We start from the raw sequence: 17,262 nt of genomic DNA on the forward strand, positions 1-17,262 counted from the left end.
AAGTTGAGTCTGTCTGCTGGTCCCTGTAGAAGAGGAAAGTAGATGCATATGGAGTCTGGGTTTCATTTTATGCTTACATTGAGCCTTTAAAAGACTGCTGCTGAGCACATCCTCAGAATAACAAGCAGCATTTACAACTTCATCCTCTAAAAATTTATATCACTTCTGCAGCATTAACCCTCTAGAATGTTGCAGGGAATATGACCGTTTCTACATTTGGATGATCACTGAAATAAATCGATAGCATTAAAGAATGCATGTTGCAATGATGCAACAGGTGTTTTGGCTAAAATCCTGAGCCACTGAATGAAATCATGTCTCCATTTGTTTTTAATGTATCTGGCATTTCACCTTCAATGTCCACCCCTAAGACTGATCCAAATAATTTTGTCTGACCTTTGGCTGAGTCCAAGACCGCTAGTCAGTGTCTTTACTTTCAACTCCATACAACAATTAAAATGCCACAGCAAAGTTTGTACTTCCCAGCCTGTTTAACCAGAGTCTTGAAGTACAAGTGGTCTTTGGTTGACTGACGTGCATTGTACCTGTAGCATGGGCCATGCCTGACCTCACTGTACCAAACTAATCCAGAGCTTCAATGTATTCTCATACAAGAACCCATGAATTATTATTATTTTTCATTAAATTTGCCCGTGCAATGTCTGTTTTATGTTTCATTTCAGCCTTTTAAATTAATGGAGGCTGTTGAGCTAAAGAATCACAGAATCACAGAATCACAGAATCACCCGGGTTGGAAGGGACCTCAAGGATCATGTAGTTCCAACCCCCCTGCCTAGCAGGGCCACCAAACATACACATTCAGATCAGGTTGCCCAGGACCCTGTCCAACCTGGCCTTAAACACGTCCAAGGACGGGGCATCCACAACCTCCCTGGGCAGCCCGTTCCAGGGCCTAACCACTCTCCTTGTAAAGAATTTCCCCCTAACATCCAACCTAAATCTTCCCTCCTTCAACTTGGATCCATTTCCCCTAGTCCTGCTGTTGTCAGCCCTTTTGAAGAGTTTACTCCCCTCCTGGGTGTAGGTTCCCTTCAGGTATTGATAGGCTGCAATGAGGTCACCCCGCAGCCTTCTCTTCTCCAGGCTGAACAAGCCCAACTCCCTCAGCCTGTCCTCATAGGGGAGGTGCTCCAGCCCCCTGATCATCTTAGTCGCCCTCCTCTGGACCCTTTCCAAAATCTCAATGTCTTTCTTGTACTGAGGGCTCCACACCTGGACACAGTACTCCAGATGGGGCCTCACAAGAGCCCAGTAGAGAGGGACAATCACCTCCCTGTCCCTGCTGACCACCCCTCTCCTGATGGAGCCCAGGATCCCATTTGCCTTTCGAGCTGCCTGAGCGCACTGCTGGCTCATGTTCAGTCTCTCGTCCATCAGGACCCCGAGGTCCTTCTCTGCCGAGCTGCTCTCAAGGACCACTCCTCCCAGCCTGTACGGGTGCCTGGGGTTCTTCCGGCCCAAATGCAAAACCTTGCACTTTGCCGTGTTGAACCTCATTAGGTTCACCCGAGCCCTGCCCTCAAGCCTGTCGAGGTCCCTCTGAATGGCATCCCTTCCTTCCACCGTATCAACCGCACCACTCAGCTTGGTGTCGTCAGCAAACTTGCTGAGGGTGCACTCAATTCCCTCATCGATGTCATTAATAAAGATGTTAAAGAGCATCGGTCCCAAGACAGACCCTTGGGGGACACCACTTGTTACCAGCCTCCATCCATAAAGAGCTCCATCCTAGTTGTATGACACCTAGTAAGCAGCAGAAAATAATTATAAACCTCATAACCGCAAAGGATTATTTGTCTGTTCACAAGGAATGGGAAGAGGTAAAAAAAAGCCTCTTCCCATCTACAGCAAAAAGTATTGCCATTGTACGGTACTGTATGCCATACTCAGATGTGTTTACTGAATTAAAGGACAGCTATTGCATGAAACAGCTCTGCAAAGTACTTGGATATAAAGCTAGAAGAATTTATTCTGATGTTTATTTAAAAAAGAATCCTGAAACAGAGAAGGGAAGAACAATGCTTTCAGGTACAAAAGTGTATGTAGAAAATTGCTCTGAATCTCCACAGGAAAAATAAAAGTTTCAGATGAAATGATCAAAATCCATGCATTTGATAATTAGCAGGTATTTTTCTTCCTGAGGGAGGAAACAGGCAGTGTGTAACTATATTCCTGCTTATTGCTAATACACAGGAGCCTGACAACAATAAATCTTTGAACAAGAAAGTGCAGCAACAGTCAGTCACATTTTCACTCTGAGAATACTTGGATAGAAGACTTCATTGTTTGCTGACAAGGGAAAATGAGGAAATTCTCTTTGTAAAATTAAGTATGGGAAGCTACCAGATTTGTTTCACTTTTGGATTTTTGCCTTTCTATTCTACAACTAAATATTTGCTCCAGACAACATGATGTACCCAAAATCTGGAAGGATTTAGTTATTACCATATTACACAGTAATATCAAGTCCTTTGTGACTTGATTGTAATTAGGAGAAGATTAGGAAATTTCTGATTAAATTTTGTTTGCTTTGTTTCTGTTTGTTTGGTTGGTTGTTGTGGAAAAGGAAGATATTCTGAAACCAAATATTTTCAAGTGTAAAATGTATGTTCCAGTGAGAAGTTCAGAAAACAGAAAGCTATGGTGTATTTACTGCATACTTGCTCTGAGTCTGAGGTCGCCCGGATGTGCTTTTATGCAAAAGAAGGCCTAGGTAGAATAGAACCCAACAGAAAAGGGTTTGCAGAGCCTCTTGCTTCCACATGACATGGCCAAAAGACTGGCAAGATATGTGCCCCAGCTGCCAGGCTTTGACTCAGCCACAAGAGCCCTATGGCTTCTGGCTCTCTCTCAGTCCATGGAGACAGAACATTAAAAAAAAAAAAAAAAAAGAGTGAAGATCAGAATACAGACATAGACATTTAGAATATTGACATCAGTTCCACAAACCACGATCAGAGAGGTCACCTACTCTGTGTTAAAATACTTTCCTGAAGATGGGAGTGATGTGATCATACCCTGTGTATACCAGACATCTCACATTTTTAGAATTGTCTGCTTATGCCAGTATGTCAGCCCATTGGATAACAAAATTACTGCATAAAGTAATTCTGCTGTAAATTGAGCTTTCTACTTTTCATCAAAGTTAAAAAATAACTGAAAGATGGAGAGTATGATAGTTCAGGAAAACCACTGTGCTAAAGCATCTAACAGTTTCCCAGACTGGACTACACATCTAGCTGTACTGGAGTTTAAATAAATTCATGTTTGCTTGAACCCATCTGTGTACGTGTACTGTAAATCTTGGCTCTCCTACACTTGCAAATACTATTAAAAGTAGGGAACTAGGGTTGAAAGAAATGTTCCCTGCAATCACAGATAACACAACTATAGTCAGTAGGAATGCTGGATCCTTCATGTTACGAAAATTTATATTTATTAAAAAAAAAAAAGCATTAGAATCATAATTGTGTGCTCAAGAAAGTTTTGGCACAGTGTGAATAAGTTTCCCTCAAATGAAGAACGTGCAAACTGTCTTCACAGACGATATCTTGAAGCCTTCAAAACAGTTTCAATGCTGCATTATTTTTTATGATTCATTCCTTTGAGAAATGACACATTTTCATATTTATTCAAAGGTTTCCAATGGATTAATGCTTCTCTAAAGCCTGTAATGTCATTATGGCCATTACTAAGGCAAGAAAAGAAAATGGCATGACCGCATCATCACGTCAGTTGTGGTGACTTCCCCATATATATCCTGACCTTTCTATGTGTTAACACTATTGCTGGGTTAAGACTATCCTATTGTAGTGTCAGAACTTATTCTGTAATCTCCCACTTGTTTGCATTTGATCTATTCAGTGGCAATATCAGAGGCATTAGGTGCTTCTTTATCTTGAAGGATTATGGTTTCACAAGTACTGAAATAATGAAATAATGGATCAAAGGAAGGCATTATTTATCTCGTTTGTTGGTAGTATTGGTTTTTGCTGTTCATTATTTTTTTGAGAACAAACACTTCAACATATAATTTCAGATAAATTGTGTAGGAGAGAAAATCAAGCACACGGTCGTTTCATTGGTTTTGAAACTTTGAAAAAAGTTTTACCATTTTAATTTTGTCTTCTGCAGATTTTAATGAACAAAATATGAGTGGTTCTTTGGAAGGAAGAGTAGACAACTCAAGACTAGTGCCTGCTCTTTAATTTTACTCATACACTTTGCACCCTTCCTACTTTCAGCAGGCTTTTCCAAATAGTGCAACCAAAGTACAAAAATTGCAAAATCATTGGCTGAGAAAAAAAGGGAAGTCAGCATTGAAGAGTGTAGCATCACTTATACCACATGGTAGAGTATTCAGTCACATCTCTTTTACAAGCAATTGATATTCTCCACAGCCTGAGCATAATGTCATCAAGAAGGTTAGAAGGATGTTAACATTTCATTAATCTTGCCATTGATTTTTTTCTGCATTCTTCACAACAAAATTCAAAATGCGACCTCTTATTCCACTGAATTAGTTCCAGAGCACTTGGCATTATCGACCTCTTAATGAAAAGTAATGATGACTTTTTTGATTCAGTCTTTCAAGTAAGCACACCAAGCACATTTAAGATACAGACACAAATATTTCACTTAATTGAAATGAAATAATACACTGTTAAAGACTAAAATGTAAAATTATGTAAAATGTAAAATTAATGTATCATTAAATTAGCATATTTAAGCACATAGAATTCAGGATATTTAAACTGCATAATTGGGATCTGATGCTACAAAGATCTAAGTTTGGCAATAATCCCAGACTTGGGAAAATAATGAATTTTACAAGTAAATGTATGCACATGTTTAGAGCATTCTAAGCCTTACATTTATAGTGAAAATTTGACAAAAATAAATATTTTTATATATAAGAGAAAGAACTGTTCATTTGTATGGGTATTTCCATGCTTTTCCTTTCTATTTTAAAGCTAGGAAACAATTTGGATTCTTTCAGTGACTTTTTTTCTGTGCTCACAAGCTGCCACCAGACAGCTGAGTGGATTTCCTTCATGCAGAGCCTCACACAAATATTTATGCACAAACTGAGTTCAGTGTATGGGTGTGGATCCCTTCTGTCTTGTATCCATGTAATTAAGGATTAACTCCACTAGGTGGAACATAAAAGATGAATGGCTTCATAACTGGAGAATGGGTAAAAGTTTGCTATTTTATCTAAGCAATTTACCATTCCTGAGAAATTCTTTGAGGAATAATTCCTGAGCAATCATCTAAGCAATATGCAAGAACAGCAAATAATGTAATTTCGTTTTTTTCCTTGTATTTTTTTAGACAACAAGGACTATGATGCATATCTATCTTATACCAAAGTGGATCCTGATCAGTGGAATCAAGAAACTGGAGAAGAAGAAAGATTTGCTCTTGAGATCTTACCAGATATGCTTGAAAAGCATTATGGATACAAGTTGTTCATACCAGACAGAGATTTGATTCCCACAGGAAGTAAGTATGTCTTTATGTTTGTGTATTTTCTACACGACATATGCTGTGGTTGCATATATTATTTAAGTATTAATTCTATGCTTGTCCCTTTCCAATGTCATCTTAACTCTATCATCTTGTGGAATAAGATAAGTCACCAAATATGCTTGATGTACATTTCCTAGATAAGAAGATTATATTTTACTAAGTGTATTATATTCATTGAAGGTGAGACAGTGCAGACAGGGCATGCATAGGTAATGGAAATTAATAAGATTAATATTTATTCACAGATTATTTGAGATTCTCCACACCTAGGAATTAATAAAGAGGTTTTTATTTTCTATTCCTAAGTGTTTCCTTGGAAATATATCCATCACACTAATATAAAAACAACTAAATAATTATCGCTATCCGTCTATACAGAGATTCAGACAGGAAGAAAGCAGTTGTCTTTGGTCTAAGTCAAGAGCTGAGAGAAAACATCTGCAGCAGAGTAAATAAAAGACTGCTGGTAGATAAACTGTAGTGGAGGCACTGGATCATTTTCAGAGACTGAAACTGAGAATTGATTCCAACTGAAATAAGTAGATTTTTTTCATATATATTTGAGGTATTCCAACCTATGCTCAGTAATATTTGTAAGTTGCAGTTCGTAACTTCAGTTGTAGGCATTTATAAAACTACTAAGTTCAAACTATTTTATTGAATTCATATTTATAAGAAAGGATAAGTAAAACACAACCTTAATCATAAGCACATGGATATTTTCAAATCTACAGTATCCTAAACATTAATTTGCAGGACACAGCTCTGTTTCTGTGAATGCATGAAAGGAAAACAACAATCTAGTGAATCAGTAGACCTTAGAATATCATTTGCTTTTTAGGCTGACAATAAAACACAGCTTCTGCTCTGTTGCCTGTCTGGGTGACTTTTTAGAAAATGGTGATGAATAAAATGATGATGGACACGCTTGTTCCAGAAAAGATATAGGCACAAATTGACAGTTCATTTACAAACACTACCAAAACGTAGCCCAATGGGAAGTAAATATTTCACTGAATCATAGAATGCTTGAGGTTGGAAATAACTTCTGGATGTCATCTGCATCAGCTGTCTTGTTCAAGCAGGGTCATCCAGAACGGGTTATCCAAAAAACTTGTCCTGGCAAGCAAAGTTTACATGTTTGAAAGTGATGTTTTTGCAGCATTCAGAGAACTTTTCTGGGAGAAGGGGGTTTGCTTCTGTTATTTCTCTCCAGCCTATGGGAATGAAATATTTTCTTGCCTTGATTTTTGAGCAATTGTCTTATTTTGTAGCCTACATTGAAGACGTGGCAAGATGTGTAGACCAAAGCAAGCGACTGATCATCGTCATGACCCCAAATTATGTGGTAAGAAGAGGCTGGAGCATCTTTGAACTGGAAACAAGGCTTCGGAACATGTTAGTCACAGGAGAAATTAAAGTGATACTGATTGAATGCAGTGAACTGCGAGGAGTTATGAACTATCAGGAGGTTGAGGCCCTGAAACATACCATCAAGCTCCTCACTGTCATTAAATGGCATGGACCAAAATGCAACAAGTTGAATTCCAAATTCTGGAAACGTTTACAGTACGAAATGCCTTTTAAGAGGACTGAACCCATCACACACGAGCAGGTTTTAGATGTCAGTGAGCAGGGGCCCTTTGGGGAACTGCAGACAGTCTCTGCAATTTCAATGGCTGCTGCCACCTCTACTGCTCTTGCCACTGCTCATCCAGATCTACGCTCCACCTTTCATAACACATATCATTCACAGATGCGCCAGAAACACTATTATCGAAGCTATGAATATGATGTACCTCCTACCGGCACCCTGCCGCTTACCTCAATAGGTAACCAGCATACCTACTGCAACATCCCTATGACACTAATAAACGGGCAGCGGCCACAGACAAAAACTAACAGGGAGCAGAATCCAGAAGAGGCTCACACAAACAGTGCGATACTGCCCCTCTTGCCACGGGAGACCAGTATATCAAGTGTCATTTGGTGACAGAAATGCAAGGGGCTATCCATCCCCTTGAGTAGAAGCTGAGTCTGCAGTCCGGTGCCTGGAACTACATCCTCGACTGCTGCTGTTAAACATGCATTACAATCGATAATATATGAGGAAAAACAGGGTCTTGTACATACGTTTTTTGCAATTTCTTTGTAGCATCGGTCTTCCTGTTTTACCCATGTTCTCTTCCCATACACATTTTCGACTTTGTTTTATATGTCATTGGAATTTGTATATTTACATTTTTTTAATGAAGAGACTGCTGTATAGATAGGAAACTTTTTGGCTTCATTAGTATAGTTTTAGACTTTTTTTTTGGTTCGTTTTTAACCTCTCTTGGGAATGCTTGGACAAAGCTATGTTGATATCAGATGCGCCATCCATTTTGTTGGCCTGCCTAGCCTGATTCCTGAAGGCCATGCCTGCTGCAATTCACCTGTTTTGGGTAATATTTGTTCTTAGAATGATCCCATCCCTCACTGAGAGCCTTTGTTTCATTTCTTCCCCTGTAATGTGCATCACTCCCTGCTCTTACAATGGCCCCATTTGGGGTAACACTACAGTCTGATCATCTAACATTTAACTTGGTAGAAACTTGTTAAACAGACTATACCCAATCTGTATCGGTTGCTTCACAGTAGTCACTACAGAATGTGTAGAAAATAGAGATGGTTTGATTTTTGCTTTCTTGGGAGATTTATTTTTTTGTTTTTGTTTTAAGAATGAGTCAATTGTACCCCTTTTATAAATATAAAAGCAAGCCCTATTTTTAACACTTCCTGGAAAAGTATTAATGTGGTCGTGGATTTTATTTTTAAGCATTTGACTTTTTTCTTTCCCTCCTTTAAAAACCCTGCAAATAAGATCATTTCCAATTTTTAGGAAAGCAAGACAAGTCAGGCAATAGGCACTGAAGTACAGTGAGTCCTGCTGATATTTACAGTGATGATTTCCAAACCAAAGGGGAATAAAAAGGCAGTATCTTAGATGGTTGCCATTATGTATTAAAGAAAGTGTTATTTTCTGAAAAAGGAAGAGCAAAACATTATTTTGCTGTGGATTGCAGAGTCCCCTTGTATTTTAATGTTCAAAATTGTATTTGCTTTAAAATGATATATTCAAGATGAAAAAATACTATTTAATTTGGTTTTAGCTTGTAACAATAAGTAAAGCTTAATTTTAACATGATTTCAGTAAGAACTCAGGCAAAAAAGAAAAAAAAAGAAACATGAACACCAACAAATATAATTGTTTTCAGAATAAACTTTATTTATACAAAATTAATATTTAAATAAGACTTTGAAGTATTAAAAACAATTTATTCACTTTAATGAATAAATAAATTAGTTTTATTTTTTATGTATGTTTCTATCTTTGAGGAATTGCAGATAATGCCTTTACCATGGTTGCCAGGGAAGAAAAAAACCACTGTCTTTATATCTGGGCATCTTTAAGACAAATGAACCAAGCAACTTACATTTTAAATAAAGGAAGAGTCCTTTATGGTTTGAGAAAGAGCACAGAGCACTGTTGTAGCTGTACACGGTATTCAGGCCAAGCTGTCTGCCAGTCTCTGCTAGCAGAAGCAGAAGAGCAGAGGCAGAATTGCTGCTTGCAGCATACTCTCATAGAGTCGTGGGTTTGATTGACTCTGGCAAAAATGTAGCTGGTAGCCTGGCAGACAAACCTGATCGTCTGTTTCTGCAATTAATTAGCTTTAGGAATTTTTGTGGTAGCTGACTGATATTAGCCAATATAAGGGATGTGTGGGGTTTGTTCATCTTAATTGTCTCAAGGAGAAAAGTACAGCTTATAATATTTTGGTCTTCTTAATGAGAAGTAATGAGTAAAGAAGAGGTAAACTGCAGTTTGGGGGACGTTTGTGGGAGTAATCCAGAACTGACAGCGTGGGAGGATGTAACTATGATCGTGTTGTGAAAGTCAAGAAGTCTCAGTATGTGCATAACAAGCCAATAGAGCTTTGGGATGTGCACTGATTTTTGCTTGCTTTAAAATGTTCATTTCTCTGACAATTTGCTCAAATCCTTTTCTACAATCTATCATGGTGTCTCCCTCTGGACATGTGCCAAATGTCCACAAAATGGAAATGAAGCTGCCAGGCCAGATGAAATTCTAAAGGAGCTTTGCACTTTTGTTTTCTTCATAGTGTAAGAAAGCTATTATTTATTCACTCTTACAGACACCTGTCAGGCACTGATGGCATTTTTCTTCATTCAACTGAATGCCAAATGTACCAGTACCCTCTAAAAACAATTTTTTTTTTTTTCTTTTTTCCTTCATTTTCCTTCCCTCTTACATGCCCTGTAGAAAAGACTGGGATGTGGAATAAATGTAGAATGTATCTATCTAACCACAGTCATTTTTAGGCAGTGTTAGGTAGTTTGTTCCTTAGCCACACAGGGAATACTTTTCTGTTCTATTTTAATGCAAATTTAAGCACTTTGAATAGCATGATTCAGGGACTGATGGATACAATTTGATATTCACAGTACTTTTTTTAAAAAAGAGATTTTCTTTATAATACTTTTATTATAATATTAAAAAAAAATAGGAAGAAGGAAGGAAAGAAAGAGAGAGAGAAGGAAAGAAAAGAAGAAAGAAAGAAATGTAGAAGCTATCTATCACTTCAAAAACATTCCTTCTTGGTATTCCTCCTCTATAAACAGCTCAGCTCTGTGTGGGAAACAGTGAAGGAAACTGCTGTGTGTTCAACATACTCTGTGTTTGACAAAAGTTCTATTGGAACAAAAAATAAAATGGAAAAATATAATCTTTCACTGCCCTAGGGATTAGGCTCCATCCTTTATTGGTGAAGGTATTCCAGTTTTGACCCTACAGTCCGAAGTGTGCATGCAATAGACACATTTAAGATTTAGCCATAAACAAATAGCACTTTATTTTTAAAACTGCACAGTGTGATGATTGGAGAAACTTACTCTGGCTGGTCAAGGATTTGGGGTCTGTATACGTGGATTCTATGCACATTATTTACACAAATGTGGCGCTTTATAAGGCTCTGTATTATCAGGGTAATCCTTGCTGTAAAACTAAAGGACTCTGCTATATAACCTATGTACAACGTATAAACCTAATCAATTTATAAGTCCTGGCAGCACATGCAGCTTGACATAAATGGAGAGCTGTATAAGATGAAGCTAATTATTTTGAAGACCAAGTGCATTGTGACATCTGATTCTGTTCTCAGTTGCAGCAGTACAATCTGAGAATAGATCTAATAAAGCTGAATGAGTATAATTTGAGTTTGTGTGAGAAAAGAAAATTGGAAAGGCAAAAAGAAAAGGAATTCACATTTGAAGGCTGTTACAAGCCGTGGTTGCAAATTGTCTTCTGAATTTTAGTATGGACCCAGTTCTCACCCGGCTGCAAACATCAAGAGCTTCCAATGTGATCTGGTTCAGAGCTAAATACTCTTATCTTTAGATGCAAACTAAGATTTTTCTATTGTTATACAGCTGTGAAAATCAGAAGTATGATACGTGATTAATGATAATCGATTTAAAAATAATTGGAAAGCCTGTTTTATCCTTTTGATTAAAATTTAAAAAAATCTACTTTAATATTGTGCATTAATGACATATAAATTATATATAGATCAGTGAGATTGTACAAAACTGGCCTAGTAAATGGACTTCTTTCATTCTTAAAAACAGTCAAGCTAGCAAGACTAAGAAGAATTTAATTAAGATTCAGAAAAGAAATAAAAAATAACAGCAGTAAAGTAAGCCAAAAAGTAGGATAAAGGCCAGTGGAGAATAAAGGTCAAAGTACCTGCCTGTTCCTTGACTGTATTGTGGCTTTTTTTGTCATGCAATGCGCTGTACTCTGGCTGACCTACATAACGCAATTGGTATTTTTGGGGCCCATCCAGATTGATGAGCAACACAAATGTATCCCCATGTGCCTAATAGACTCCTGAATGATTTGCACTTGTCAGTTGTCTAGCACAGAGAGTTTCTGTTGCATGCACTATTGTCATAACAGAGAGGATGGCAGAAACCTGACAGTGCTAAAAACAATCTCTGTGGAAGATTTAGTTTATTATCCATTGTAAATGTATGCCTTCAAACTCACCCCCTATCTGATTTGCTGTTATTAGAACACTTCATAACCCATTTTTCAGATGAGCAAGAGATCGGTTTGGCTAGAAACAGAAAAATCTAAGCATTTTCACAGCAATAAATCTGCTTGTATAATGATTGCTTTTTTTTTCCTATCAGTCGCAGCTCTTCACATCCTAAATAGCCCACAGAGTGGAGATTGAATGATGGACATTTGAGACATGATCTGTCATTTGAGATTCATTACAGGGTTTGTATATTGGACTTAGTACCAAACTGCCACTTCTGATGTCATTTTGCTGGGCTATTTCCTTTTCACTCTGGCTATAACCTCAAAGAAAATGTGTTGGCAGCCTTGTATTCCTCTAGCTGGCCTTTGTTTGATGGTCCAGAACTAGGAATTGTTGCTCTGGGAAGTAAAGCTAATTTAAATGTTTCTGCTATCAAGAGCTTTCCTATGCTTTTTGTTTGTTTATATTGTTTGTGACATTTCTGATCTTTGCTCTGGACCAATAAACATTGTAGATGGGAGGTCAATTGAGCTATGTAGTAGTCAAAGCATAAATTACAAAAGCAGGCCTGATAACTTGTTTGAAACTTACAAATTCTGCAGCTGATCATATTACTAAAAATTAAGCACACTGAGCTATAGAACTGTTGAAGACAAGTGTTCTGTTTATTACTACAACTGTCTTCAGTTCAAGAGCATTCTTACATTAAAAAACCAATACCCTAGATAAAATAATTTCAGAAGCATTCGGTTGTTAAAAATATATAATTTGATAGAGTATGAATAATATGATTCTCTAAGTAATAACTCAGTGGTATAGGAAGTAGGTAATCTTCTATTATTGAGCTTAAAGTAAGTACAAACACCTCTTTGCCTGGTCACTCTGGTATTAGGAAAAGAACCTGAAGTTAAATTTCAGAGCCAAGAATTTGATAGGGATATTCTTTATATTATTTTACTAAGACGTATCTCTTACCAACCAAGGCATGACAGAATGAACTCAAAAATTACTCCAGAAATAAAATGGATATATTTTTTTAACATTACTACATTATTTTTCTCTTTTCTTTTTTTTTCTTCTTTTTTTTTGTTTTTAATCAAATGTTAGCTCTTTTCTGTCCTCTCCAGTCATTCAGATAAAATAAATGCCTACTAAGCCCTCAGTCCCTAGTACATTTGGTGGTGGATAAGGAAGTGCAAGATGGTGGAAGGGGCTGCAGCACATGACCACAGTTGAGGAACTCTGCAGACCTGAAGCACACACAGGGTCATTTGGCTGTCATGCTTAGTCAGGAGGATATAAATGAAACTACAGTCTCAATACATCACCACATTTCTCCTGCTGTAGGAGTGAAAACAAAGATGAGCCTAGAAAGAGATTGTCTTATCTGGTTAGGATGCAGTCCAGTAAAAGACAGTTAGAAGAAACAGCTGTGAGGATCAGATAACCTCAAATCTGGACTCCCTCACAGCAGCTCCCATCCAATCCAACCCCATCCCATTGTTTTCTCTGCACTTGCCTTGTAGGGTGTATTAGAAGTACAAAGTTTGCTGTGAGCCCTCAGATTGGAGTACATGTGAAAAGTCTTCACAGGAAGTACATTTCTTCTCTCCTGTGAAGAGAGCAAAGCAAAGCAGGAGCAAAGCATTATGTATATTTGTGTGTATGTGCTCTTAGTTCACAAACCATTTTTTACATCCCCACAGAATGCACGTTTGAGGTAATATCTTGACACTTCCTGTGAAGTGAAAAGAAGGTTTTAGAAGGTCAGTTTGGGCTCAAAATATTCTCACACTTCTGCTACATAGCTCCAGGGTGTGAACAGACACTCAAAGAAATAAATAAAAATAAACAAATAAAGCAAAATAGCAATTCAGTTCCTAAGCCCTATTTCAAGCAATTATTCAGGGCTGCTTCTTCCAAAGCAGACTGTTTTTTCTTGCAGTTTCGTAGGAAAGAGTTTTAAATTTTCTTTTCATTACTTGCATGACAGATAAATCACAGGGAGATTATACTTATTTTTTTTTTAGAAAGCCTCATCCTTCATTGTAAGTTTAAGATGCAAATGACAATGAATATACAGACTTAGAAGAAATTGTTTGCTGCAGTTAGTATTCTCAGGTGAACACTGCAACTCTAATTAAGTTCTTAGGGACATTTCAGTAGACAATTTAAACAATTAGTATTATGTGTATAACTCCAGCATCACATTAGAGTGTTGGACATTTGTCTTCTTAAAACCTAGGCAACTTAAAATGGAACAATTATGTAAATACAAAGCAGAGAGGGAAACAGCTACACAACTATCTCTTCATCTATCTCAACAAATTGTTCAGTGACATCAGGTTCTTTCTTTGAGATTACCAACCTATGTCTACCTCAGCTAAACACATGAATCATTGCAAATCATGAAGACATCTTGGGAAAAATTGTTGCACTAGGCACACTCAAATATTTGTTACATCCCAAAACAGATTTCATGCTTTTCTTTGCCTGCACATAAGTATTTAAATGTGTAATTGTTTAATCATAGAACAATGCAACAAAATAAAATAAGTAGCCTTTTCATAAAAATTGAAGGAAGCCCCAAACATCTGTGTTTGTCTGGAGGACCATATCTTCCATATATTGCAAAATGAAGACAAGCTTTTAATCAGATCATTGCTAAGTAGCACCGTGATACAGTTGGGTAGCTGGAGGTGACAGACGGTGTGAGGAACACAGTGCAGACCTTTGCTGATCATGGCATGGTGATACGTGATGAACTCTCAACCAGTCCTGCTGTCATGGGTGATTACAAACATTCTTTGCCTGTAGGACACTAAATACTCACATTTCTCAGGTACTTCCTTCCTATCTTGAGTGCTATCTGAAGTCATTTGTATAATCTTGCTAGAGGTAGAAAATGTTCTTTCTACATGACAAGATCTACCTGAATCACAGGAATATCTGCCAGAGTTCCTATCATGGTATATAATAATTTGTGTTGATTGGGTTTATCTCCTATTTTCTGTACTTACATTTTCACTATTCTCGTCTCATAAACAAGACGAGCTATTCAATGCTATACATGTCAATGCTATATATGAAGGAGCATTTCTACTGTTTTTTGTTCTTTTTTCTTTTTTCTTTTTTTTTTTTTTTTTTACTGTTTGATATTTTTAAGATAGATAAACATCAGCAAAGACTCTTGACAACTTGATCTTTATGACATGTTGGAGAAAATATCTTTGTTCCTTCATCTTAAGCATGATATGCTTCTTTAGGACCTTGGAAAAGAGCAGCCTAGAAAATAAGGGGTTGGGGACAGACTGATTGAACAATCTATACGTATTATTTGCAAAGATGTTTTTACTCCTTGTTGCTCTCCATACTATTTTTTGTTTCATTTAGTTTGTTTTTCATAAGGAGATAGACAGCAAGACTGAGGAGGTATCATTGCAATACATTAGACTAGTGAGGGCATAAATACCTTGAAAAGAAAGCAGGTGAGCTCCAGAGAACTGAAAGTCTTCTACCTGTGTATAGGTAATTGGTTCAGAGAGCTGCTGGATTTCCTCTGCTCCCACTTTAGTCAGTTCTCCACCTCAAAGACACCTCAACAAAGACATTTTCAAATGGGAAAATAGTGCTTTCAGGTGCTCCTCTCCAAAATGCATGGGCTCGAACGCAGTGAGTTTGATGCTACACACTCATAGTTTGATTAAGATGCTGTGAGAAACCTGAACTTTCTTGCTTTCAGTTTGTTCTGATTGCCATCTTTTGGCTTGCTAAGATTCTCCACAGACTCAAAGACTAAAATCAGTTATAAATCAGTTAAAATCAGATAAAATCAGTTTTCTCTCAAGGTTAATAAATGATTACCTATAGTATCATCGCTGGTTGTTTTGAATAGCTGACTAGAAAATACTAATTTGCACCTTCCTATCCTCGTGCCCAAGATAATCACCATTTATAACTTATTCTAAATGTCCATTGAAGATCTGATTTAGCCTTTTTACTGAGTCAGCAAGCACAGACATAATTATATATAACATCTTGATTTCATTGTGAAGACTTGCTGACTCATTAATGCTTTTATCTTATTCCTGTCCAGAAGCAAATAATATTAAAGTAGGCAACTGCACAATGTTGGGCAGTGCTGTGACAACCAATGTAGTTAGTGACCTGAAGATACTAAGAGACAAAATATTAATCTTAGATCATAAAAAAAAAAAAAAAAAAAAAAAAAATTAAACATTCCTCCCAACATTACTTCTTAAATCCAGAGATGTAGCTTAAATCAATGTTTAGTCACATATGAATTTTTCAAATAAAGCACAGTATTAAGTCTGTGCAGCTACTAGTGTCATGTTACTATTCATAATACAATAATACAATAAATGTAAGCAAATGAACCATCTCACAGGTAAACATTTTATTAATATATAGTACATATGTAGATCACTCTGAAAGTAATGCCTCCTATTTATTTCCACGGAAACTACAATATTTCAAAGAGAACAATAACACTATAAGACTGAGAAAATTCTCAGCTACAAAACAATGTTTTTCAACAGTCACCACCAACAGCTATGCATTTTTTGCACCAGCAGAGCTGACCCACTGTTTCACGGCTGCTATGGCAGTGTTCTTGCTAAGATATGTGTTGCCCATGGAGTCAATCCTTCACCGGCCCAAACAGATGAAAGTCAGAAGGTGCCAAATCCAGACTGTACCACTGCTGTGGTAGGACAGTCCAGCCAAGAGTACCAGTGTGCTCCATGGTCTTCAAACTGATGTTTTGGAGTTCTGGTGTTATCATGTTGCAATAGAAAGGGTATCTTTTTCTTTGTGTTGACTCTGAAAGTTCAACGCTTAGTCACGTTGTGATGTAGCAGTTGATGCTTTGTCCGGGTTTCAGGAAATCCTTTAGGAATTGCCCCTTTTCCATGTCAAAAGACAATGCACATGCCTTTACCCAGTAAGGGCTATGTCTTGAACTTTTTCTTTGATGGGGAATTCACATGTCATCAGTCCATGGCCATTTTGACTCTGTCTTGTAGTGGTGACACCATGTCTTGTTACCAGTAACGATGTGATCCAGGAAAACTGCCGCCTTTAGCCTTGTAGTGATTTGGTAGGTCCTGACAAGCTTTCATATGGTGTTCTTTCTGTTCCTGTGTGAACATTTCTGGGACCCACGTGGTGCGAACTTTGTGATGTTCCAACACTGCTACCATCATTTCCAATGCACTGAAGCCAATATTCAGCTCCATACACAGATTCCTGGTCGGAATCCACCAATGAGTGCAGATGAGCTGATGGAGACCTTCATATTGTGGTATGACAGCTGACAGCTGTACAGAGCTGTCCAGAATGTGATTTGTCTTTCATGGCATGCCTAAATTCTTCACCCCTCCATCTCACCATGCTGACATACACTGTTTTGTCTCCAAAAACATTCAGCAAGCATCGGTGAGTGTCAATTTTTTCCACATAGAGAAATTGAATGCCACATCTTTGCTTCACCTCACTTCAGTGTTGGACACCATTGTGTCCGACTGCCCCTCTGCTGCCATCTCTCTCATGGCAACAATATATAACAGGATCTTGGTGG

At 37.5% G+C, this 17,262-nt stretch overlaps 1 protein-coding gene across 1 annotated transcript in view; it reads left to right on the forward strand.

The window, feature by feature from the left end:
- The window catches only part of IL1RAPL1 (interleukin 1 receptor accessory protein like 1), a 685,271-nt gene extending 668,588 nt beyond the window's left edge, over positions 1–16,683 (forward strand). The window contains exons 10-11 of the mRNA XM_052674171.1: positions 5,356–5,526; positions 6,828–16,683. Of these exons, the coding sequence (XP_052530131.1) occupies positions 5,356–5,526; positions 6,828–7,546 (890 nt within the window). The 3' untranslated portion in view covers positions 7,547–16,683. The remainder of the gene's footprint in view (positions 1–5,355; positions 5,527–6,827) is intronic.
- The last annotated feature ends 579 nt before the right edge of the window (positions 16,684–17,262 follow it).

Source organism: Tympanuchus pallidicinctus, unplaced genomic scaffold (genome assembly GCF_026119805.1).
Source record: "Tympanuchus pallidicinctus isolate F22 unplaced genomic scaffold, pur_lepc_1.0 scaffold14, whole genome shotgun sequence".
Taxonomy (NCBI): domain Eukaryota; kingdom Metazoa; phylum Chordata; class Aves; order Galliformes; family Phasianidae; genus Tympanuchus; species Tympanuchus pallidicinctus.